The following is a 26091-nucleotide window of genomic DNA, read 5'->3' as shown; positions in this document are numbered from 1 at the left end:
TTGGTACTTAGTTTTTAGAATAGGGAAATGGTCTCTAACCGGAATAGGGATATCACTCAACGGACCATAGGCAGTGGCTTCCTTAGCGATATAATGTCGTTTCCAGTAATACCGAGGTGTCCCGGAATCCAAGCCAGGATCACTGATGCATGAGCCAGCGACATGGAATGCATTAGGTCCCTGATCGAGCAGATTAGAGTGGCTACTGGAATTGAGTGGGGATGCACTTATTTTTTGTAGTGAGCTAAGTGAGTCTGAAAGGATAAGTGCGTTTTTGATATTCAATGATTTGACGATTTGAAGAGCTTCTATGATAGCTATGCATTTAGCAGAGAAAATGGAGCATTCTTTGGGAAGTTTGTGTGGGAAACACAATTTCTGTTAGGCACATAGACACTGGCCCCGCAATGGGAGTCCTGACTGAGTTTGGAAACATCTGTGGCCAGTTGTTTTCAATACTTTTGTTAAATTCTGCATTATTTGATTGAGTTGAGTTTTTAATGTTTTTTTTTACTTATTCCTATAAATTGATGGAGCCAGGCGTGGTAAGTAGGTCCGTAGCCTTTAGCGGCGCGGTGAAGTAACAGCGGGGCGCGGCACGAGGGTCGGCCATAGCAGCTGCCCAGTAGGCAGCGAGCAGCGCAGGTTGGTTACTTGTAACTGCTAATTATAGAGTGACTGAGTACATCGTGATGCGCCTCGTTTTATAGCCGGCCGGTGCATCGAGAATATTCAGACTTGTAGGTAGGTGTGCGCCGAATGCAAGCATCGTATCAAGAGAGTTCTAGCTACAATGTGTTTTGCATTGGCGAACGTTCCCAAATACTCTAGTAGCATCGCTACAACACTCCCCCTCCAGCAGCTTGTTAAGGGCTGCGATAGAAGGAATAGTTCCGGGGAGAACGTCTTTAAATATGATACTTACAATGGTTAAAAAATAAATTACGGAAATATTCACAAAAAATCAATGTAAGTAGTTTGAAGGTTAGTACGTTAGAAATTTATGTATGTGGATTTTATTTGTACATGTACAAGTGTCTTCACTGCCCTGAGCCAGTGAGACTGGCAGTTGTGAGGCTGTACAGAGCGGGTAGGTGAAGAAGATGAGGAAGAGGATGATTGGGAAGTTCTTGGCTATTCAGATCCTGATCAAGGCTGAAGCCGTATCATGCATTGTATTGAGTTTAGATTTAAATTCTGGATGGGGTGTCCTTTGCCTTCCATCACATCAATGCTTAACTACTAGAATTTATGACTGGAACGTGATTCGGTGAGGTTTTTTTTAAATATAATATATACACGGTGTCCGGAAACTCGTAGTACAAGCGGGAAACTGGAGAATCTACACCACATGGGGAACCCAAAAAAACATAAAGTTTTTTGATTTGAGCATTTTCAAAAAAAAAAAAAAACCAAAAAAAAATATTTTTCGGCTATTTTAGGGTTAAAGTTTTTTCTGGTGTTTAGGGTTGAGTAACAGATGTTTTAACCCTGCAGAGCAGAAATATTTTATGATTACACCGGGTTAAATGAAGGGTGATTTCAAAATAATGCTTCAAATCCGAGTTTCTTCATTTGTTTTACTTTCAAATAGTTTTAATTAGTTGGGTACTTTGATCTTCAGTAATAATTTATAAGAATTTGATTAAAAAAAAAAAAAAAAAAAAAAAAAAATCAACTTCAAACTCGATTTACTCGATAACGAAAGCTCAAATAAAAAAAAAATATACTACAAAATCGACTCCAAATGTGATGTAGATTCACCAGTTTCCCGCTTGTACTACGAGTTTCCGGACACCCTGTATATATATACAATATATATATCATACTTTTACTAACTATTGCATTGATGAATCTAGGATGACTGAATCCTTGCAAAGAATTGAACATAGCAATTCGTTGACACCATCAATTAAATAAAATTCGTATACAAAATAAGGATTTATTAACCCACCTGCCGCCAACATTGGGAGGCTGCACTTATTCCGCATCGGCATATTGCCCGCCCCGTCGGGGCGATTAAAACTTTTCCTGCTATATAAAACCACAGAGGAATACCGCACAGTAAGAATCCTCCTCAAGTATGCACAGATGATGTCACAAATAAAAATTAGTATGCCAATGGGTTACTAAAAGTAGATAGTTATTTTATAATGTTTTTATTCAACCACTTACATAAAAGTAAATAATAATATACAAAAATATTGCTAACCAAGAAGTCAACAAAAAAAATATGAGAAACTAATAACACATAATGGGTTCCCTGGCCAATAATACTTACTTTAATGGCATAGAAAGACAATTATTAACACTAAACTATTTCTTGGCTTTCACCAAAATATATTTTACAAAAATGCTAAATATAGCATTTAGTACTTAAATTCATAGCAATAAAAAATCTTCACATGTCATTAGTAAACAGAGAATATTAGTAAGTGGAGGAAGATTTTCTAGTTTGTATTAAAACTAGACTAGATGTGAAAGAATGTATCCGAGATGGATAGCACAATTTATCAAAAAAATCATTATACTAGAGTTAATGCCTCATTTACATTCAGCCATTGCCACTCCCCAAAATACTTCTGTGGCAGCGTTGAATGCAGCAACTATTTACATTACCGCTTACATATATATATGTATACTGCATTCTACCTCAGGCAATGACGTAGGATTAGTTGCAGCTTCAGCACTCTGCCTCCTGAGTTTATATTTTATTTTTTCTTAAAAGAAAGACTAACATTCCTGGGTTACAAATAACCTGACAATATTTGAAAATCTCCTAAATATTAGTTTTAGTTTTGTGAAGACCCTGGTCAATAATGGTATAATAATAGAAAATAATAAATAATTATAAGCAATAATTAGTCGCCTGAAATATTAGTTTTAGTTTTGCGAAGACCCTGGCCAATAATGGTATAATAATAGAACTTAACATCAATAATGAAATATCAATACAAATTGAAAATATCTCCGAGTATTATATATATCTCTCTCAATTTGTATTGATATTTCAGGCGACTAATTATTGCTTATAATTATTTGTTATCCTTTATGCTATGAATAAAACCTTGTCTTCTAAACATTAGTTTATCATTAAAAAATAATAATAGAACTTGAATAGAACCTTCGCAGAACTTGAAAATCAACTTTGAAATTTGATGAATTGTTCAAATTCCGTGAGACAAAATGTCCTTACGCGTGTTGGAGGTGCCGGTAATTTGACATCTGCATAAAAAACTGCCAACAAAGAGAGCGCCGGGCAGCGGCAATGACAGGAGCATGGACTTTGCGAGTGACGCGTTTACATACTCGCGCTGCCCACTTTCATGTTCACTGTCACGAAAGTGGGCGGAATGTAAACAAGGCATTAGAAATGAATATTCATATTTGGAAAAGACAAAAATTCAATTGGTACATATATGTAACTTAAATTATCTTTACATACTTCAATTTTATTCTTAATATTAGCAAAGCATTTTACCGATTGTAGCGAATGCACACGGTTCTCACAAGCCAAGCTTGACTTCATATCGAGGGGTAATAACTACAACTAAGCGGCAGCATGGCCCTACAGCCATTTATCTTTTCCAGCGTCAATATTATAATGTTTCTGTGGCAAACAAATAAACATATGGTTTTTGTGAACTCGAAAACGCTGATTTGGAGTCTAGTTTAGTAATTACCCTGCGATATTATGCTTAATGACTCTTTCAACTGAATCAAAAATACCCTTTAGCCTTATCACCAAAATTGCAACTGCTAATAATGTGTTTTGACTCAACTGCTTTAGCAGAGCATTTAAAGAGAAATAAACATTCCTAAGTTATGGATAAGCTGACAATATTTAATGAACAAAAAATGTTGCTTGTGCAATGATGGTGGTCTTAGTAAGTGGAAGATTGGAGCTTTGGATTGTTTAATTATGTTCAGTAATTTTGTTTTCTAATATAAAAAGGTTATTATGTATTATTATTTTGTAATGCTTTTCAATTAGTTTATTAATAGCATTGGGTACTATGAATGTAAAGCCCATTGAAGAAAACTAGGTTACAAATAGTCTTAGATATAAATGCAGCTATATAAGTTTTTCATTTGAAACCTAAGATTCAAAAAGATTGAAAAAACAAAACATGCATCATTACATTAAGTAGTTATCAGTTAAATTATGACTGAGAAGCTTTTCTACATTCCAGAATGACGTATCCTTTATTACATACTCATTTTATTTACAGAATGCATTACTAAATGCTCTGACTAATATTAACAACACACATATGTAATGGCAGATACATTATAACCTAAAACACAACATTGATCAGCCTTCAGCCTTCTTCCTCTTGGAAAATATTATCAATAACTACTTTTAATTCCTACATTCAATTATTAATTCCTATATTTTAAAAAGATGAAGCTTTAATTATGTCAGTAGAAGAATTAAAAACAGCTATAAAAAATATTACAAAAACGGTATTATTTAGTAACAATATGTGTTTAAAAAAAAAGCTAAAACTGATGCATAAAAACAATTCAAAAAATCATCTCAGTCAATCACGATTTCCAAAAATTGGGATTCTGCTCCAATCTTCGTTCAAAGTTTTGATACCACGTCTGCAGCACATTCAGAGGAACAAATATAACCCCAGGGGACGGCTGCATATCGGCTTGAGTCACGGCAAAACTTCCCGTGAAGTTCACAAAGTTCTCCAGCATCTTTTGGCCGAATGATAAATAAGAGTTGGTCGAAACCTGGAAAAAAAAAACAAAACTTTTAACTCTTTGAGTGCCGGAAGTGACTGTCAATCACCAAAAATTATTTGAGCACATTCAAAACATTCTTTCCGGGGGATTATGTATCGTAAACAATATTCGTAGCTTACAGATATGACAAAATAAACAATGAGATAAGAGTTCTTGCTTTTCGTTTGGTAAAGAGCAGCCATTTTTAAATAATAACAAAGTTACTACTTTATCGTAATATTTTCTAGCTTGTCGTTTCGTCACTTACAAATATATTTATTTTATCTGTGAAAAAACATGTAGCAAAATTCTGTGTCAAATGTCCGATTTTCAAAAGTCATAGTACGTTATTTATGAAGAACGCTTATTTAAGCTAGAAAATATAATAAAACTCAAGAATATATTAATTCATCTTCATTATATTATATTTTTCTATAACATGATGGGAAAAAACATTACTCTGTATATATAAGTAGCTAATCTATGGAAACTTCTTATCGTAGAATATATAGTACAAAAACAACTAAGCTATTATGGAGATGCACGGAGAGCCGTGCTAAAATTGTGTCGGCGCACAAAGGTATAGGGTCACGGGAGTCCGGCGTTTCAAAGATTAACATACTGATCTATTTATTTAACATTTTCTGTTTACATAGGTTACTTAATATCAATTTTTTACAATCACCTATGGTTACTAAATGTATAGAAAGAAAACAAACCGTTGCGGGAACTTGCAGTTGGGCGTTAATTTCTGGTTCAATCGAAACACCTATTTGGGCATCGTGACAAATTTGTTGTTGGCCAAATGTACTCATGAAGCCGCTGTCTCCACCTGAAAACATAAAAAAATATAAAATTTTTCAGCTAATAATTTAACCAATGAGTTTTGCACGGATTGAACATTGTCCATATTAGTTTTACAGGAAAATCCCCAAGCTGTTATTCCATACCTTATAATAGATTCAGCTAGAGATAAATAAATTCTTCGAATTGTGCAGATTGGAACAAAAATTGTTAGTTTATACATTCTGCTTACAATTGATCTTAGTTGTGCACAAACTTTGTTTATTTGTATATCCCACTTGAAAAAGCAATCAATATTGACACCTAAATAAACATATTCTTTAACTAGTTCCATATTTTTACATGTACACATTGCAGGAATACCATCATGTAAGCAATCTGAGGTATGGGTCTTTATTTCTGGTGTAATATATACCTTAACATTAGGGGATCTTATGTGTAACAAGTTTGTTTTTTGGCATTTATGATTAAGACATAGTCATGAGACCATTTTAAAAGTTCAATGTAGTCTTTTTGTAAAAGGTCTATACAAGTTTGTAAATCACTGCTAGAAATCACTAAAGCAGTATCATCCGCATATACAAAGTGCTTTACATGTCTAAAAATGTATTTAATAAAAGATACATAATATATAATATACAGAATTGGACCTAATATGGAACCTTGAGGAAAGCCGGCAAAAACTTATTTAATTTGCTTAAAGAGTTTTAGGGCGACTTGCACCAACTATCGCAAATTTTATCTTAAATTGTATTTAACTAAACGTATTTAAGACCCTAAATACATTTAACTTAAATGCGTTTAGTTGCGTCCTGCACCACGCAGTTCGGTGGCAATTTTAGTTAAACGTGTTTAACGCGTCGGTAAAACAGTTACCGCGTGGTTACCGCCATTAACGCGTAAATAAAACAGCTACGATGTTTCATTTTACTTGAAGTGTCAAAATATTTTGTGATTGTGTGTGTGGTTTAATAGTGTGTTCATTTATTTTGAAGAAAAAGTTAAAGCAAATAGACATAATGATGAAATAAGACAAAAAGAGCTTCTGTTGTTGGAATTAAAAATAAAACAATTATCCGAGTAATTTTGTTTTTTATTTCTTTTACATATTATATTGTTTTAAAGTATTATAAGAATGCTGTAGGTATGATTAGAAGTTTACAACCTTGCAAAGTACTCCTCGATAAGGAGTGTTAGCTTCAAGTTACGAGCACCTCGCTGATGTTTTTATTGGTGTGGAATTTTAACTGAGGTTTAATTTCTTGCACTATGATGTCGTTTTTTTACAGAGACGAAATCTTCTTTGAAACTTCTTGGCACTGAGTGTTTCAAATAAATTTGTTCTTGTGTTTACTTCTCTGACTATAAACGGTCTACTTATAAACTCTATAATTTCTTCATCATCGTCAGAATACAAATCCCAAATGTTCATTGTGAATACAAATTAAAATGATATAGATTTTAACCACAATCAAAAATCTAAGGGATAACCTAAACAATTTTTGACAGTACTGCTTTATGAGTCGGGCTAAACGCGTTTAACTCGGTTAAACAGCCCATTTTGGGTATTTAACTTTGACAGTTCTTTAAACGCATTTAACGACTTAAATTTTGTGGTGCAAGACGCCAAGTCGACTTAAATCAAATAATGTGTTTAAAATTATATTTAAATCAAATTTAACTTATGGTGCAAGCCGCCCTAAGAGTAATTTCATGCATCGGTTGTTTAAGTAATTTTCAAAAAGTTTTAGTAGTTTTCCTCTTAATCCTATAGTTTCTAGTATTTTAGGTAATTTACCATGGTCAATAGTATCAAAGGCTTTGAGTAATCTATAAAAATTTTTTCAAGAATTTTTTCTAGTGTTGGTAAGATACTAATTGTTCTGTAGTTACCCAATACAGTGTGGTCACCTCTCTTATATTATATATATATAAGAAATTTTTGCTAAAAATAAGATTCTATTTATAAAATGGGTTATAATTGGACCTAATATAAAAATATGTTTTTTCCTTTCTAAAATATGTTTCATCCTGATATTATCAATTCCTGGAGAAGAACTCTTCATTTGTCTAAAAATACATAATTTTACATAAAATTATATAGTAAAATAATTATATGTATTTTTGCACTAAATGCAATACATCTTGCACATTCTGAGATTGAATTGACTTTTACAGTCCTCCAATAATAGCCAACGCTCAATAGTGTCTATCTTTGATCTAAACATGGGATCTATAGTACTTATCGTGCCTTTGACTCGTTGTCTTGACAATTCAACTGGAAAAATAAACAAAATGAAAAAAAAACTAAAATTACGTAACTGACGTGGTGTAGCAATGTTCATGAACGAGCCGCACAATTGAGATAGCTTTTTTTGATGGGCTGTGTTAACACGACTCCCGTTAAACCGTACCATGGCTCAATTGAACGATTACACTTTTGTATCGGGAGAATTAAAAAATAGCGCCATTAAAATTATAGTTTTCATTTTTATTACATACTCAGAGACTTGAATGGCATCTGGCCTTGGAGATATATACCTACACCTACTAACTATCTAGCATCTTATTATTCTCATGGTACGAGGCGGCTACCAACACCAAGAGTTGTATATGCTTACGCTGGGTGCTGGGAGTCATATAGGTAAAGCCGTAGTGCGGGAATCGTACCAGGGAAGCCGCACCGGGGGAACCATAGCGGGCAAGTACAGTATTCTCAACGCTCATACAATTCAATTGAGTCGACTCTTTGAGACGTACGAAAATATTGAGTTATAAAACTTACCACTCAAATCACTTAATTTTTTCAAAGAAGATATTTTAAATATAGCAGATGGTTTGAGGTTGGAGATGTGTCCAAGAAGTTGCCAATTAGGTGGAGCATTTGGGTCTGGCCAACTGTAGTACACTGGAATATAATAAAATAATAAATAAAATATAAAACTATCATAATAAAGGAATTTCGAGGACTTCATTCAGAAATTGATATGTGGTTAATTATATACATAACCATCGCACTTTTAGGCACAGATTATGAAAATTACACTTCATTTCAACAATTATAACAAGAAGCAACTATTTATAAGCTATTTTAATATTACATTTAGTTACAATAGTGACGTATTGCCCATCTCACTAGGTGTGTAACGCCTGTGTTGAGATGGCAATTTACATAGTGGTTGTTAACTAGGTTTTAGCTAATACAATATTTTGAAAATGCCAGATAAAATCAGTATTTTTTTGTTTTTTTTTTTTAAATTATACAATTCAAGAATGAATGTAGAAGGTGGAGGCGAAGCAATAATAATTTTAAGTAATTAATTAATAAAGTTACAGTTTGACCAAAAGGCGTATTATACATATATACACAGTAGGCACAATTTTTAGTATGTTAAGAAATAGTTCAATGTATATTTTTATTGGAGGTAATCAATGATTTTATTTTTAAATAAAGTTTTGATTTGTGTGTTTCTAATGTCAATAGGTAAAGAATTGAATAGCTTAATAGCATATTAGGTTCTTAGTTAAATTAAACTTTCACAAACGTCAATCTATACTAAAAAAATCCAAAATAACGACAAAGGGTTTGTTTTATAAATGAAATTTTGAACTTTGAATAAAAGCAGAATTTTAATGCAATTTTTATCATCTCTCCTGATGTAAATAGTTGTTCCTTACAGTAATTATGTTGAAACAAGTGTAATTTCCGTAATCTGTACCTGTATTAAAAGTGCAGAGGTAAGGCAAATATTTACCCATAAATCTAAATGATAAACTTGTTGAATTCCGCTGCACGCTTATTATTAGGTGGGAGATGGTAAAAGATGCATTAAAGTTTCATCTTTTGTAAGTTTGAAGGTTAGGAAATACGCATAAATTATTAAAATAACCCGAACTAAACACTAAAATACTATTTTGTGCATGTTTACTTAAACCCTCAAAGAACCTTTGCATACAGCGGAATTCGACAAGTTTACTAATCTAAATAAAGCTGCGTTACTCGTTACGGATCTCGTAATAACTTACCCATTCCAACAGTTCCTTCGGGAAGTGCTATTGAACCAGTCAAAAACACTACTACATGGTTAATATTATCTGCATCCGTTATTGTTGTAAGGAACTTTGTTTCCCCTACTTGGCTAAAATCAGTTTGGACCTGTAAATAGAATAGTTCCGTTGTTTATTTTAGTAAGCTAACATAAGTTTGTTTACTCAAACCAAACTAGCATAATAGTGGTGCATGATACTGAATTGATACTATATCAGCATGTCACATTTGTGTCCAAAATATATAAATAAATAAATAACTATCAGTACTGGCGAAGGACCACATTGTTGAAGATATTTTACAATACTTTGGGGCATTGTTAGGGTTAGGTAAGAAAATAAATCAAAAATATCACAATACAAAACATGTGGTTAGTAAATTATTGAATTAAATAAAAAGGGTTATTACCAAGCGGCCCGAAACTATAACACCCAGCATATTTGCCATTTTTTTAGATAAATAAAATTATTATGGACCAGTGTCGGTGGGTGAGACGAATATTATTTTAACCAAAATTAATGGGCGAAACCTTATAACCCATTACCGACATGTACAAGACTAATTTTAAAGTGAGTTGGTAACATAAATCAAGTTGGTAATAACAGAGACCCGTAAACTCTAATATTATTACAGCGCCTGACACATTTTTCGATAAACAACAAAGTTTCTATTGCTTTGCTTCCTATTTCTATGTTTATTTATCTAGAACATCATAGAATCTAGATTCTAGCGAGAAGTCACAGAAGCCATAGAACAAAACAGAAAACAATAATCGCAAAAGTTTGCTATTTCAAAAATACAATTTTTGCATAAAAGGTCCAACACACCCCAATAATCAGACTAATCAACGAAATGGTGTGCTGGCAGATTGTGCCGGGTGCCGGGCGGCAACTGGCCAGTTATCTCCGTTATCTCTACAATCTTACACAATTGCACCGGCAGTCGGGCGATTTTCGCAATGGATATCATGTTTATTGTCTGACCTCTGGTGACTGCCGTTGTACGAGTGGGTTGTGCGTTCACGCCCAAATTCGTACACAGGCGATGAAATCTTGAACAGAATAACGAAAAAAAACGTTAATATCGATATCGATCACTCCCGATGAGAATTTAGCTACACATAAATTAATGTAAGGGAGATTATAATATTGTCAACATATTGATAAAATTAATTGTTTATCCTTGAACGGAATATTGATTAATTTAAAAAAATGTATTATCACCTACTAATAAGCTTATTGATTTAAAAATGCCGTCTTATCAGAAGAAGATGTTATTATTATGAGCACTGGTTATGCTTCCAGTTTGCTTTTCCCGGGCCCGTATCGGTGTGTTACATAGGTGTGCCACCTTGCGTAAATTGTCATGTAAATTTCAATACCCACCGAAGAAAATCATCCGATAACCAACTGCAGTCTGCCAAATACTTTCATAAATACTTGATACTCAGTATAAAATATGTATATGAGAGCTGACACTTTGAAATAGGTATATCTTCAAGAGAATATATTCCAAATCAATGGGTAGAGGAGGTTATTCTAAATCTTAACTTACACAATGTAAAGTTTTAATGTGCCTGAAATTATTTTGACTATTTTTTTCTAACAGACATTATTAGGTACCTACGTAATCATCAAAGAGTTTTATTTTGGAAAACTGTTTTATTTCTATGTACTGTGGTTCACGTACCTACCTACCTACCATAAACCAATATTGAAATAATTATTATTTCAACATTCACAAAAAATGGTTAAAATCTGATTATATTTGAATTTTTGTTTTAATCGATTTTGAAAAGCTCATCAAAATGCAACATGAATATTATTGTTTTAAGAAAGCAATCAATTTGTGGGTCAACCTTATGGGACTTGGACACGGTCAAGCGGCTTGATCGCAAGCACGTAGTTTATTGTCTATGGCACTTTGTGTCAAGCATTTTGACCGTGTACCGAAGCTGGCTTGCAAGCATTGCGCAATTCTACGTGCTTGCGGCGAGGCTTGATGCGAATTTATATTTTTGTGGGAATAGACAAACGACAATAGACAAATAAATATCACGTATCATAAACAATGATATAAATTGAATAAAATTGTTATAAAATAGGTACTTAGTTATTGTTTTTGTGTTCAATTTGTAGAAATCCATCTAATTTAAAAATTCTGGAAGTATTTTAGTATTTTTTAATAATTATGACAGCGGTTTTCAAGGTCATTAATAATCAAAATGTAGAATAAATAATTTTCTGAATTTTCAATGGAGAAAACATATTTTTTGTATGAATACCGCACAAGATATTCATACAAAAATAGCTGTAGCCTGTAATACACTTTGCAATTGCTCATGGGTAAAGCGGTACCTTAACTTGTACCATTCTTGACACCAAATTCGTTTCTTTTTATTATTTTATTCAAACATAAAGCTAACGTAAGAGCCAAGAACGCTTTGTCTTTGACAGATTCCATTTTGCCGCCAGTCACGAAATGACAGGAAGGCATAGAAGTACATATACATAGACCACCACGAAATCACAGGAAGGCGTGGCCATGCTTGACGGAGAGGCTTGATGCGGGCTGTCAAGCCGCTAAGCATAGACAATAATAGACAACAATAGACAACAATAGACAAAAAAAACTACGTGCTTGCGATCAAGCCGCTTGACCGTGTCCACATCCCTTTATAAACGAAAAGTTACTTTGTTTTAACCATTTCACTTTAATTTATACACACTGTGTCAACTAGTTTTGGTTATGTTCTAACCTTTTTCAGGTTAGTGTTATTATTGTGTACTGAGGTTAGCTTGTGATATTACTGTCCTGAAGAAGGTTAAAATTTAACCGAAACTGGTTGACGCAACGCACAAATTAATAAAGTGGTTAAAACAAAGTTACTTTTCAATTAACAAAATATTATTATTTGTTGGGAATTATAAACATTTTTTATGTTAATGGTCAGATGAAGTATTGCAAATAATGCAATAACAAAACACAAAGTTAAAAACATAGATAGGCATCTACTAACATTTTATAAAGTGCAACATTTGCACCCCTCATGGCAACACTAAAAGTGGCGTCCCTCTTAAAACCAAACCAAACTGCACAAAAGAGGGAACGGGCGAGGACACTGTTTTCAACGCGGTTTGAGCGACGCGATAAATCGCTTTTAATTCATGTTACGAACGCTTTATTTGTGATATACAATAATTATGCATATGAACTCGTTATTTTAAGACTATAGTGTGTTAAGCTTTCTGGGATATTTTCGAATACGTAAGTTTTTATATCTTTATTATTATTGTATTGTTTTTTTACGGGTTTTACCGCCCTTAAAAATGGAAACAAAATACGCAAGTGATAAAAATATATCTTTGTTACTGTTTCCACTTTTCTGTCAATGTGTGTAATATTTAATATTGTAGGGTATTTGGCAGTATGCATAATCTTCTAATATACTGTTATTATTTATGCGGTATTTCTCAAATAACAGTCGTTATAATTGGTACTTTTACCATTCCTTTGTTATATAATATAATGTGAAAGTATCTATTGTATACTGAATAATAATATTACACATAAGTTAAAATACGCATAAGTAAATTTTTTCGGGTTTCTGTTAAAATAATTAGACGCCATGTCGTTGAGTTTTTCGTTAGCATCGATTTTGTCTAGACCGAACGAATAGGGGTGGATAGATGTTTCCATACCTACCGGCTTAAGGGTTGAAGCGGTAAAAACACGATACTGAAGCGACGATTTCAAACGTTTTGCTATTAATCCTTGTACGTTAAATAAAACAAACATTATTGATTGTATTACGTACATACTTATTATTTTTGTCCACTCCTTCTAATGGTACATTTTCAGTCATTTTACTTCAAAGCGCTAAAGAACAATAGACCGTCAGAGAAAATAGATAGATTTCTGTAAAGGTACAAAATATAATATAATATTATAGCATTATTCAAAACTAGGGAAAGCGTTTATATTTGCCATCAAACAGTAATTTCGATTTTTCTGTGCTGTTCGTCCTGCATTAAATCTGGTTCGATAAACTCAAATTTGATTTGAATTTAAGTGTCATTTTCATAATTGGAACTGATTGTGTGAAAAATTAAGACAGGCGACAGTAGGTACCAACTTATAATATAATATGTTTAACACATTATTTCAAAATGATAATGATTTGTCAGGATTTCAGACTAACCCGTGATTTTTCACGGGACTGCGCAAGTAACGGTTGACATTTTTTAAACTGAAACCGTGCAGTGTTGTAAAAATTATAAAAAATAGTCTTTTCAATTCCAGACTAGCGATAATTTTAAAAGACTTATTTTTATTCTATAGAAACACAATTGTGTTTTTTCGCGAGTAACTATAAATATATTTAAAAATAATTGTTTCTTTAGTTAAAAATATTAATTATTATATTAAATTGTGTTCAATATACAGAAAGTAGGGACATGCTTATTTTATTTAAACACTGCATCGGTTAGATAATAATGAGTGTTAAGTATTTTAGTTTCCGGAAATGGTTAATATTTTTTTTTTTACGTAAAAAATGATAATTTGAAGTCTTTTCTTTATACCATGTTTTGAAAAAATAATATTAAAATAGTGTGAAAAAAATTATTTCTTAATATAACCCAAGCTGAGAACCTATTTTGGGATCAAAAGAACCATAACCCATGACCACCAAGTGAATAGTCGATTTTAATTTTAAGGCGATGCCATACGTAGTAATGCAAAATTATGTGTTTTTGGTTTGAAAATTTGGTCGCCTAGAAATGTTTCAGATGCTTTAATTAAATACTGCGAGCAGAACACATCTTGGCCTTTGAAATAATCGTCTTATATAATAAAAGTCTTTTTATAAGCCCAGAAAAAAATAATGTATAAGGCCTATGAAAACTGCTTTAAAGTTCAAAATCTCCTACTTACGAACCCATTTTCGGTTATGATTTTATTGTATAATGTGGCAAATTAAGTTATTTATAAAATGATCGAAAAAAAATTAAATATGTCTGAACATCCACAAAATAAAATAAAAGGCACTTTTTGGCTAAGTTTTTTTCTTGCATAAATCAAAACAGGCGGATGGTGTTAAGCGGGAATTTAAACCTTATCGCCATCTACGTAAGGGTTGTTATTGATAGCGGCTCAATTTAAAATATTACACGACGTAGTGCATCGCTTTAACGAAATACGTAACTAATAAAATGCATTATTTTCCATTTACGGAAGAAAGGTAATAACTAACCGATACAAAGTGTTTTTAACCGGGCGAAGTGGAAACCAATGCAGTATATATTATGTAGATCTAAACGACTTTATTTTTAACGTTTGTCGGCAGCAGGTGCATGACTTTGGAAGAATCAAAAGGGGGCCAGAGCTAATTTATTATTTAGGTAACGATGATTCAGGTCCAATCATTGAATTGGAACTTAATTCGATAAAAAAGTCGGTGAGGGTGCACTGTGCATTAATTTATATAAATACCAAGCCATAGGAACATGGAATAAGTAAACATATTTAATTTGTTTCGATCTTGAAAGGAAATTGACAATTCATTGTCGATATAATACACTAGCGCAGACCCGTGAGAAACACGAGATATTATAATGAGGAACTCCAGTGAAACATATTATTATGGCTTAAAAAGATGTATATTCTAATAGATCAACAAACGCTGATTCTGAATATATACGTTTAAAAACCACACCTTTTGGTTGTGGTGACTGAACTGCTAATTCACCACAAACAGTCTACGTGAGTAATATATCTATGGTCAACATTATCCACATCAAAGTTGCCAAATCGTGGAGAATTACTCAAATTGCGGAGAATTTCTAAGATTTTTTTGCTAGGAGTATGCGGGAATTCTGATGATCCACCCATATTGAAAATAACATTTACGCACTATATTTCGTTTTCGTTCGCCAGCATATTTTCATAAAAGCCTGAACGTAAGAGAAAAACCTAAAATGGCTAAAAGCTAATTACAATTGACAGTAGAATTGTGTTTCGTTTCGGAGGTAAATACACGTTTTAAATATAGAATTATAACTAATTAATTTAAAGAATTTTCTGATTGTTATCTGGTATTTTGTTCCTGACGACAGGTATTGGTGTTTATTTTATTTGTAGAATACCTAATGCCGCGCCGGTAAAAATAAAATCTGAAAACTCACGGATAGTCTAATAATTCTCGACAATCCCGTTACAATTTTGATAATGCCAATCAAAATAATTTTCCGTTAACAATATTTGATTAGGTACTTACTTTGTCGCTTGTCTGAATTATTTTTTTTTAAATAATTTATTTCTTAAAAATAAAGTTGCCAAAATGAAAACTGATTTCATTTTGTTTCTACCGTAAGTATCCTAAAATGTTTCACCATTTAAATTTCAAATAGAAAATACTCTTGTAAAATATATTGAAGGTAAGTATACCAACAGTGTCACGAAACATTTGACATTTTAAATATAAAATTTGAAAAAATCGTCTTAAGCTAAAAGCCACCTCTCCCTAGGGCTATTTGTTTCACAGAACTTGAATAATTCATCATATTTCAAAGTTGAAATTCAAGTTCTGCGAAAGTAGTAGTTTAAAACAGAACTTGGACGGAACTTTCACAGAACTTGAAAATCAACTTCGAAATTTGATGAATTGTTCAAATTCTATGGCTAGCATTACACTTGTAAGTTTTTTCGTAAATTTACGACTTCTAGCCAATGGGCGCATTGGATTTTCAAAATGCAAGATGCCCATTGGCTAGAAGTCGTAAATTTACGAAAAAACTTACAAGTGTAATGCTAGCCTATGAAACAACATGACCTTAGTGGGCGCACGCACTGCGATTAAACGTAGCGGTTGTGGAATAGCTGAAAACGTCAAACCGTGTACCAAGACGCGCTTCGGCTGGCGTTTTTACACTCTATTTCGGTACCATTATGATATAGAATTAAGTAAAAATGCCAGCCTCAGTGCAAGTTTGTACGCGGTTTGGCATTTTCAACTATTCAAAAACCGCTGCGTTTAATCGCAGTGCGTGCGCCCACTTAGTTCTTCTCTGGATTTGAACAAATTCTTTTAAAATTTCTCAACCTATAGTTTCTAATTTTGAAAATTAGAGGTTTACTGTAAAAGTAATGTATAGCTTGACACCGGCCTGAGGAACCTAGATATTTTGTTAATCGGTAATTTTTTGTAAATAAAATTTACGTCTGAGACTTCACTGACTGCGAAATTAATCATGTCAAGCTGTGCTAGGGAGGTTACGTTTTAGCTGTGCCCTCGCCTGTAACGGACCTGTAACGAAAAATGATTTTTGCTTAGATTTATTTGTTTTTCTTATCCTCATAGCACTCGTATTGATGTATAAATCCATCTACGCGAAAAATTTATAATTTAAGAATATTATAAACATAAAGCTGGACATACATGACAAAGCAAAATAGCCGCGCGCCGAGTCAAAATCCATCGTGAGTGGGGAAATTCAGGTGGCTTAGCTTGGCTCGGCAGTCTCCGCTTGATATTCGACAACTCCAAAATCACTGAGACAACCCAAAAATCCGTGACTCGGCTCGGCCGTATTTGGCTAATCCCCGAGCCAATGGCTTGCCGGCTCGGCCGTGTGTGCAATCCCCGGCTTGTCGGCTCTGTTATTTGTGTGCAATCCCTGAACCAAAATCCGCTTAGTGTAAATTCAGACATAGAGACAGACAGTGTGGCGCACGAAAGAAAATTTCCTCAGTGGAATGACGTATTCAAGAGAACGTGATTTTGTTCTGAATGTTACAGAAAGATATACCTGTTTTATGTCGCCTGTGATAACCTGTGTTATTTCTTACTACTTAATTTTAAATAAACATTCTTTAATAAATCGTTATACATTCGAAAAAAAACTATTTTTAAATTATCAATTTTATATAAACTTTCTGTGTTGAATATCTGTGAAAAAATAAAATAACACTGGACGTAGACCAAACTGGCGCGGCTCGGTCGTGTGTGGGCCCCTATTTGAACGGTGTCCATATGGATTCAGCCAAATGGTTCGGGGCTAAATGGCTCTGCCATGTGTGTCCAGCATAAGATGCAAATTTCATGTTATTCAACAGGTAATTTAACAGTGTCAGTGAGGAGAAAAGCATTTTTTCGGTCGAATAATCGCGTCTGCCACAGCGTTCTCCTAAATAATATGCCGGCAGAACGACATATTCGTAAAGAGGGAACTTGTACCTAAATTCCGGCATCGGTTCATTCGGGTGGCCGATGAAATAAATTTATGAACTCTGGAGTTTTTCAGTCTTTCAGGTCGTCTGTCATGTACTCCTCCCGATGTAAAAGTTGGCAGTATAATTTTTTACATTAGTTTTAAGTAAAGTGGTACGTCGGATATTTTCTTCCCAAAAATGACAGCGGAAGTCGTCCCTTTCCAGGATTCCTCCCGAGTAGAAATCTGGCAGAACGTTGTTTTTTTAATAATCTTATTTGCGGTTAAAGCCCAGCACTCGTTTGGTGACCTATCGGATATCGCTTAGGGCTTAGACTATATCTTCCACTCCTGTGCGGTGTAAAAATTTAAAAGATACTTAATAAAATATTGTTTAGATATTGATACATATAGAATTGAATTCCTTATTATTATTATTTAAGTTTTAATTTTTTGTAGAAGGAGCAACTTAATAATGTACGGCGTATACGTAGGTACCTTGTTTTTATTATACGCATTTCGCTGCGGTTCAAATTACGTGATGTGCTTATGGGAATTCGAAGAGAGGACAGTAATAATATTAGCCGGAATTACGGTTTGTTGGCAGGTAGGCATTTTTGAAGGTATGTGCCACGTTGTCAAAAGAATCCCAAAAGTATCCGAATCCCTGAAAGCAGTGGCGGGCACAGAGTTTTGGATCCAGGGTAGGCAAAAAAGAAAATGCGAATTCATTGAAAAAAATATATACAACAGACAAATACGTCGTGCAAAATTTCAGTAATAATAATTAAGCTGCTGGCTGTAGCCGATTTGATTTCATAAGTCAAATCATGGGGCGCTGCGTTTGCGATTGCTTCGTTCCTTTACCATAATTCGTGGTTAGGGTAATTTTGTCCTATTTATACGCACCCTAATACAGTGCCTTTGATGTTTTTAGCATTTAGTTTAGGGCCGCGAGTCGAATTATTAATCTGTGCATATTTTTTTTTATTATCAATATGAAATTTTTTTACAGGTGTTTTTCGATGTCTATCTCATTAGGATATACCAAGCCTATTATTACTGGATATATAAAAATACATATTTTTTCCGCTACATAAACCCAGATAGTATTTTTAAAGATAGCCAACTCATTAACAAATTTTTTTTTTTTTTCTTTATTCTTAAAAATATATTTGGATACAGGTTTTTTTACATGCTTTTCGACAACCGCACTAGACACATGTCCGTATTTAATACTATCATTGTTTTGTTAGTAAAGTTGTACACGGAGAAAGATGTGTATGGCTATGAGCCCATTGACTTACACCAGAGGCGGATTAACTGTTGAGAGCGCCCTAGGCAAGCACCTCATCGGCGCCCCTCTAGCGACCACATATTATAAATTTTAACAAGTACCTAAAGTAGCCGAATTTGTAGTTAGGTGGGTTTTACGTGAAAATAAAAATTTCGTGGGAGGGGGGGGGGGGGGGGGGGGTGGCTAGAGAATTGTTTCTGTTGTCTCGTTCTGAGTAGCCTAAATGGCGATATATCGCCCTCGTTGGCAACACTGTTAGTAACATACTTCCACTATTTTGAACTTCTTCGGTGTTCAAATTGACCAAATTGCTTAAAAACGAAAATTTGGTATAAAAATTGCTGTGCGCTTCTCGTCTCTTTTGAAGTTCAACGACAAGTCTGTCTATAATTACTAAATATACTGTCACTCTAAATGTTTCCCGACCAGATAATGAAAAAGTAATATCTTCGGCAGATTCATCTGCTGTGAGTTTTCTCTTCCGTATCCTCTTGATGTCCTTTTCATATTCTCTGACTAATACGAATTCTAAGGCTTGCTCTTCATATTTATTAAAATTTTCCCTTTCTGAAGAAATTATTAGAATCAGACTGTCATACATTTGAATAACTGTACAAATATCAATATCAACGGACTGTAATTTTTTATTGGTTTTATTCATGTGAACTAAAATAAAACCCCAAAACACGATCATGAAAGCAGTTTCTAGTCGTTCTAATTTCAATCTTATGCCTTTAGCTTCACATACAACAGAACGTTTTTGCTCTGTATTGCTCTCGATAGCAATTAAAGCATTGCAAATTTCTCGAGCTGACCAGCGTGTGTCAGATGGATTTTTGACAGTAGTTTTATTTTTTTTATCATTACCTAGGATTATTTGTGCTTGTAGAGTTTGCCATCTTTGAGTTGAAGCTGTAAAAAATGTGTAGATTTCTTGAAGGAGACCAAAGAACCAACAAGCTTCTTGAGCGCATTCAGCGGCACATTCACCCACTAGGTTAAGCGAATGTGCAGAGCAGGGTATATATTCTGCTAGGGGACATAGTTCTTTTATTTTGGCCTGTAATCCATTGTAAATGCCTGACATATTTGCGGCATTATCATACGACTGGCCTCTACAGTCTAATATATTAATTTCAATCATGTCCAATGTTTTAATAATAGCATTTGCTATGTCTTGTGATTTGTGACCGACATTTGCGATAAACTTAAGAAAACGTTCAACGGGCGTACCGTCGGTTTGAATGTATCGGATCACGAAAGTTAATTGGTCAATGTGGGAAATATCTGGTGTTGAATCCAATATTATTGAATAATATTTTGATATCTTGATTTCATGTTTTATTTGTGTTAATATTTTGTTTGCCATCAATTCAATAAATTCGTCACACGTTGTAGAACTTAAGTAATTGGTATATCCCTTTCCCTTGCCGCCATATTGAGCAATATGTTTACTTAAAAACGGATCAAACTCCGCTATGAGTTCCAGCGTCATTAAGTAATTTCCGTTATGAAGAGAGCCAAGTTTTTCGTCATGTCCTCTAAAAGGTAAACCACGCGATGCTAAAGATTTTACAGTGGCAACCACTCGTTTTAAAACTTCACGCCAATAAGTCATCTCTTCTAGAAATTTAGTGGCGAGCTCATGATCGACACGACCGTCAATGTTAGATCTACGTTGCAAGCTCAAAATACATGTTTTATGTTCACATGAGTTTTCGTGGCTTTCTAATCTATTCGATGCGTTCTTCCAATCATTAAAACCAACATCTTGTTTTCCAAAACTAGTTCCACCACCGAATAATAAACAAGGTCCACAATAAACTTTACCTGTGCTTGGAGAGTAAATAAGCCATTTCCTTGGAAGTTTTTCTCTATTTAACAACTTTCTTTCAAACATTGTTTTTGTTAAAAAACGTGAGATTTTATCTTCATATATTCTCTTACTCAATGAAAAATCTGCATTTTGATTTTGATTAAATCCATTAATTGCAATGTATTCTTGTGTTTCGTTATTGATATCCCACTTGACTGGGTCACATCCCACGATAAACAGTCTATTTTGCGACTGCCTCACAACTTCTACGGCTGACGGAGTAGGCAGCATGGACAAATCGTGTTGTTTAGAACTAGTAGGAATTTCACATTGAATAGACTCGGTAGAAGACGCACTGTGAATTGCGTTAGAAAATTCCGAATCATCACTTTTTAATTTAGAAAAAAATGTCTCAATATGTATGCTTTATAATATTTTGATTTTTTTCTTCTTTTTCCTTAGCCTTCCTTTTATAAGCTGCACCACTAGGTTTCTTCTTCAATTCACTCATTATTTGGGTAATGAACTAAAACGCAATGTACTAATTAATTCACACAAATACCGCTGCGAGTACGTAATCAATAGAAGCGCGCGTAACCGGCGACATCCAAGCTGAAAGTGATGAGTGTGACTGTCACCCCGTCATCCGTTCGGAAGTCCGGTGCCGGCCGCTTAGCCCCTGCCCCCGCTGCGCCCTTTGCCCTGCAATCTAGCAACGCCCGCGAACGAATCCACGAGCGAGCGGTCTTCTATTAAAAAATCATGCGATGGAGGCATGGAGGAATAATCAAGAAGGCGAGTATGCTTTGGAAGCTCTGCATCTCTACAGAAGTAAATAATCTTTTATATTGTGTAAGCAGGTGCATACTAACTTACAAAATTAAGTTTATATATATATTTTTTTTAATTCTAGGGGCGCCTGCCGGCGCCCCTTTGTAACTGGCGCCCCTAGGCACGTGCCTACTTTGCCTTAGGGTTAATCCGCCACTGACTTACACCAATATGTGAGCCTGCTCAAATAAGCCTAAGGCCCCGTAGTAAGCGTACAAAGATGATTTGAAGGGGAGATATGTAAATACGAATGCTAGAGGGATCGCTCTAATATTAAAAAAACGATAATAATTAAGCGAAAATGGTGAAAATATTTAATAAAACACGACAAATGCTTTAGTTGCATTTAGAGGGTAACCGGTTACATCGACAAAATGACAATTCAACACACCTACAAAAAGTGGTATAAAGTCATGAAAAGTGTTGAAACCAAAACTAGTTTAAATAGGTTACATAGCTAACTATTAAACTTAGTTTTTGTTTCATCACTTTTTATGACTGTATATCACGTTTTAAAGGTGTGTTGAATTTTCATTTTTGTGAAATATCGGGGAACCCATTTAAAGATACATTGTGATTTTTTTCATGCCTATAACATATTAAATAACAGAAAAAAACGTATTTTAATAATTTTCGGTGATTACATTGCGATTTTTTCTATCCAGGGAATTTCATATAATTACCGTTTCGGCATAACAAATTTATATACAAGGTGTATCGGCACTAACCCGACAAACTTTAACCAGCTATTCCTTAGCACATTTGGAGTAAAAAATGTTATGGGCACTTTGCTGTCCGGTAGCATTTTTTTTTTCAATTAAAAAAAAAAAAAAAAATTCCACTCTACATCACTGTCATTGGCATTGCTTTTCGTGTTCAACAGCTGTTATAAGCAAGTATGTCGAAAAGCGTCTTCGCTCTTTCGCACACACTAAATAATAATAGTTAAAAATGAGACGAATGGTGCCGTGCCATTTCGTTGTGATTGTAAAAGTGCGCCAATATAGGTACACACGTGCATTATTCAACGGAATTCGAATAAAATATTGCCAGATGGGTTTTCAAACTTTTACAAAGGATAAAACAGTGGTGACGTGTGGTGAAAATATGAATAGTAAATTTTTTATTAAAAAAAACGTTACCGGACAGCAAAGTGCACGTAAGATTTTTTACTCCAAATATGCTAAGGAATAGCTGGTTAAAGTTTGTCGGGTACGTGCCGATACACCTGTATATTATCTTAAAAAAAAACATTTATTTTTTGGAACTTAAAAATTTTAAGAGAGATTTGCTATAATTCGCTAGAAATTGGGAATGTGGGCGCTTAAAAACGTGATATCATTTCATTTCCTAACAAACTATTAATTGTTTCCATTGATATATTAGTCGATGGTTGTTTCATAATGAATCGGAACACGTTTTCTTGCAGCTGCGCTTATCCTGTTATTATTTCAGAAGTTTTCTCCGTGTAGGTACTATTTAATGGAGGTTCCGACAAATGGAACTGATTACCAATTTGCTGGGCGTTGCTTGTAACTTGAGTGATAAATATTATGGCTTGGAAAACATATATATAGATCAACAAACGCTGATTCTGAATATACAGTGTTTTCCAATAAGAGGTGTTATTTTGACATTCAATCGTAAAAGATCAATGGTTTCGTTGCTTGTGTGGCACGTAGCGCCGTCTTGTTGAAAGTAAACGTTATCCAGATCAATACCATCCAATTCCAGCCATAAAAAAATCATTAAACATCTCTCGATAGCGCAATCCATTCACCGTAACTGTTGCTCCAGCCTCATTTTCGAAAAAGTAAGGTCCAATGACTACGCCGGAACATAAACCGCACCAAAAAGTCACACGTTGAGGATAGAGAGACTTTTAAACAATAACTCTTGGATTTTCCGAGCCCCGGATGCGTCAATTTTAGTTGTTGACGAAGCCACCGAGGTGGAAATGGGGCTCATCACTCAAGATGATTTGCATTTGATTCACTCAAGTGAATTTTAATAATTTCAATGCGTTGTTCAAGCGTGTATCGTTCCATTTATATTAATGGCGTAGTTTCTACTTGTCAAATGTCAAAAAATGACAGCTTCAAAAGTAACATCTACCGAAATAGCGGGCTATTCAAAATAACACCTCTTATTGGAAAACCCTGTATAAGGTTTATTGTATATGTAGTTTATATGTAGAATTAATAAATAGTCATTTAAAAACAATTAAGCCATAGTAGACTTAAACGCCACCCGATTGGGCAGTGTTGTGAGGCGGGTTAAGGCAGGGGCTGTAGGAAGGGATTTAATAAAGCCAGTTTTTAAGAGGCCCGTATTATTTGAAGAAGAAAAAAATATGCCGGTAGCTCGTTCCACGACTCAACAAAAACGAGTCGATGAAACAACCCGTTCTCACGAAGCCAACACCAACTGTAAACGGATTTTCATTGACGTTAAGTTTCGCGTACGTGGACATGGGATTAATGCTGCTAGCTCGTTAAAGCAGGCTCCATTGAAATACCTATAGAGCAAACTCAACATGTCTACATTGCGTCTGTGCATTAGATATGGCAATCGGTCTGTTAACAACGGATTATCATTCAGACGGACCGACCTCCTTTGCACAAAATCGAGTAGGTTTATCAAGTATTTTGGGGATCCAACCCAGAGGTGGCTCCCAAATTCAATTGTTCGAGGCACTTGAGATTTATACAGGATTAGCAACTGGTCATTATTGAAAAATCTGGTAGCCCGGTAATACAAGACGCCCAGATTGATAAAAAATCGGGAAACCCTGGTTAAAGTTATTCAGGTATATATGCATATTGAAGTACACTGCGATGTTCTCTTGTAACCTTCCTCAGCATTTTAGTGTATGGAAGTATACTCCTACCCAATAGTACATAGTAACCAGCTTACTACAAAAAATGCCGTCTTGCATTTTCCACGTAATTTCGTCCGAGGCCATACGTTACCGGTACGAGTACCTACTACCACCTGTATGAGTACCTACCGTGGCGGCATCTAGCTACAGGGGTTCGTCACATTATTCTTCCTAGTATCCCAACCAGAACGCAAGTTGAAGGAAAATACGGTATGGTATTGGGCACAGGAAGTGATTAAAGTAAAGTAAACGATTTTAATATGTATAATTTAACCACTCTCCCTCTTTCCACTCTTTACGTTATATGTCTCGAGGCATTGAATGCGTAAAAGCGTTGAACTTTAGTCAATTAACACGTGAAAACAAAAAGCTTAGTTTCAATTCTCTTGGCTTATCATCAGGGTTATAGTAGTCCCAGAGAGAGATCGTACATGACGTCATAGTTCTAGTATCTTCTTTCTTTTGTTTTCATACAAGACGTGTGAGAAGGAAGAAGACGATAATCGATGACGTACATACGACCTCTCTCTGGGATTTCTATGCCTTAATTCTCTAAGCAGCAGCGCGAGGAAAAACTCGGCGAAACTGCACTTAGTTCATGTTAGTTTTGGTTAAATATCTATACATTAATCTAGTTAATATGAATACCAAGGCGATACTGAGATTATCTATCTCTCACAATTGGGTTAAGCCAGAGTGGAAGAGTGCAGCCAAAATGCGGGTATTATTGCGCGATGTCGCGCTGCATGGACTCGTGCATGGGTCTGCAGAAGTCAGTATACTGAGGAATTTTATATTTAGATGCACATACCTATTCACAAAAAATTTGATGGTAATATGTGCCTAATTAATAAATTCGTGAAAGGTTTAGTAAAAGTTCATTTTTGATCTCAGTTGTGACGCGATAGTATCGAGAAGCCCCTGGAACCCACATACCGCTTGCCTGTTTACTGGAAGTACGCAGTATGGGCGCCATTTTGATTTTATATGGAGCGGAGCGCTTTCGGTGCTACCATAGACATATGAATATTAGTAGACCTGCCCTAAGTGATTAAAAGCGTATTATCCCCACTCCCCATACCGGTTCCATTGAGCCGGCTGGGCTCGCGTACGGCCTCAAGTGATATTTGAAAACGTGACGTCATCATTCTTGTGCGAACTATAGTCGAGGCATCATCGGTTCATTTTACGAAATAACACGGCAAAATGTTTACTTGTACTATGAAAACTGGTAAAACTAGATGCGAAAAAAGAGAATAAACCCAATTGTCGTATTACATTCCATATATAAGCATTATTTTATTTTATTTTAAGCATATTCACATCGTATAATATGAATCAGTTGTTACTATCACATCGAGAAACGTCTGGATGCGAAACACAAAGCTGGTTGGTTGCTGGGAAGTAAATTATGAACATTTATAAAAGTGTCTTAACTAAATACTCTGAAACTAACTACGAATCTGA

General features: G+C 34.5%; 2 protein-coding genes across 3 annotated transcripts in view; one reads left to right on the top strand and one right to left on the bottom strand.

Annotated features, from left to right (window-relative positions):
- Positions 1–2174: 2174 nt before the first annotated feature.
- LOC149423756 (protein OPI10 homolog) lies at positions 2175–10313 on the bottom strand. Its single transcript, XM_089632102.1, has 5 exons — positions 9998–10313; positions 9568–9697; positions 8327–8449; positions 5457–5569; positions 2175–4746 (listed from the first exon to the last, which is right to left on the bottom strand). Exons 1-5 carry the CDS (start codon positions 10034–10036, stop codon positions 4549–4551), a joined length of 603 nt encoding a protein of 200 aa, XP_089488228.1. The 5' UTR covers positions 10037–10313; the 3' UTR covers positions 2175–4548.
- A 2370-nt stretch (positions 10314–12683) lies between these two features.
- The window catches only part of Nrt (Neurotactin), a 29373-nt gene continuing 15965 nt past the window's right edge, over positions 12684–26091 (top strand). For both annotated transcript variants that reach the window (XM_089631794.1, XM_089631793.1), the window contains exon 1: positions 12684–12856. The gene's annotated coding sequence lies outside the window, so the exon portion shown is untranslated. The remainder of the gene's footprint in view (positions 12857–26091) is intronic.

Source organism: Hesperophylax consimilis, chromosome 5, assembly GCF_061612785.1.
Source record: "Hesperophylax consimilis isolate HC1 chromosome 5, BYU_Hcon_1.0, whole genome shotgun sequence".
Taxonomy (NCBI): domain Eukaryota; kingdom Metazoa; phylum Arthropoda; class Insecta; order Trichoptera; family Limnephilidae; genus Hesperophylax; species Hesperophylax consimilis.
The sequence above is the reverse complement of the archived record's forward strand: the minus strand, read 5'-3'. Positions and strand labels throughout refer to the sequence as shown.

Coding starts and splice junctions, on each gene's coding strand:
- LOC149423756 (XM_089632102.1), bottom strand. CDS start 10,036: ATGGCAAATATGCTGGGTGTTATAGTTTCGGGCCGCTTG. Junction 5,570..8,326: donor AAAATTAAGTGATTTGAGTG/GTAAGTTTTATA, acceptor TTATGTTTTCAG/GTGGAGACAGCGGCTTCATG. Junction 4,747..5,456: donor AACTGCAAGTTCCCGCAACG/GTTTGTTTTCTT, acceptor TTTTTTTTCCAG/GTTTCGACCAACTCTTATTT.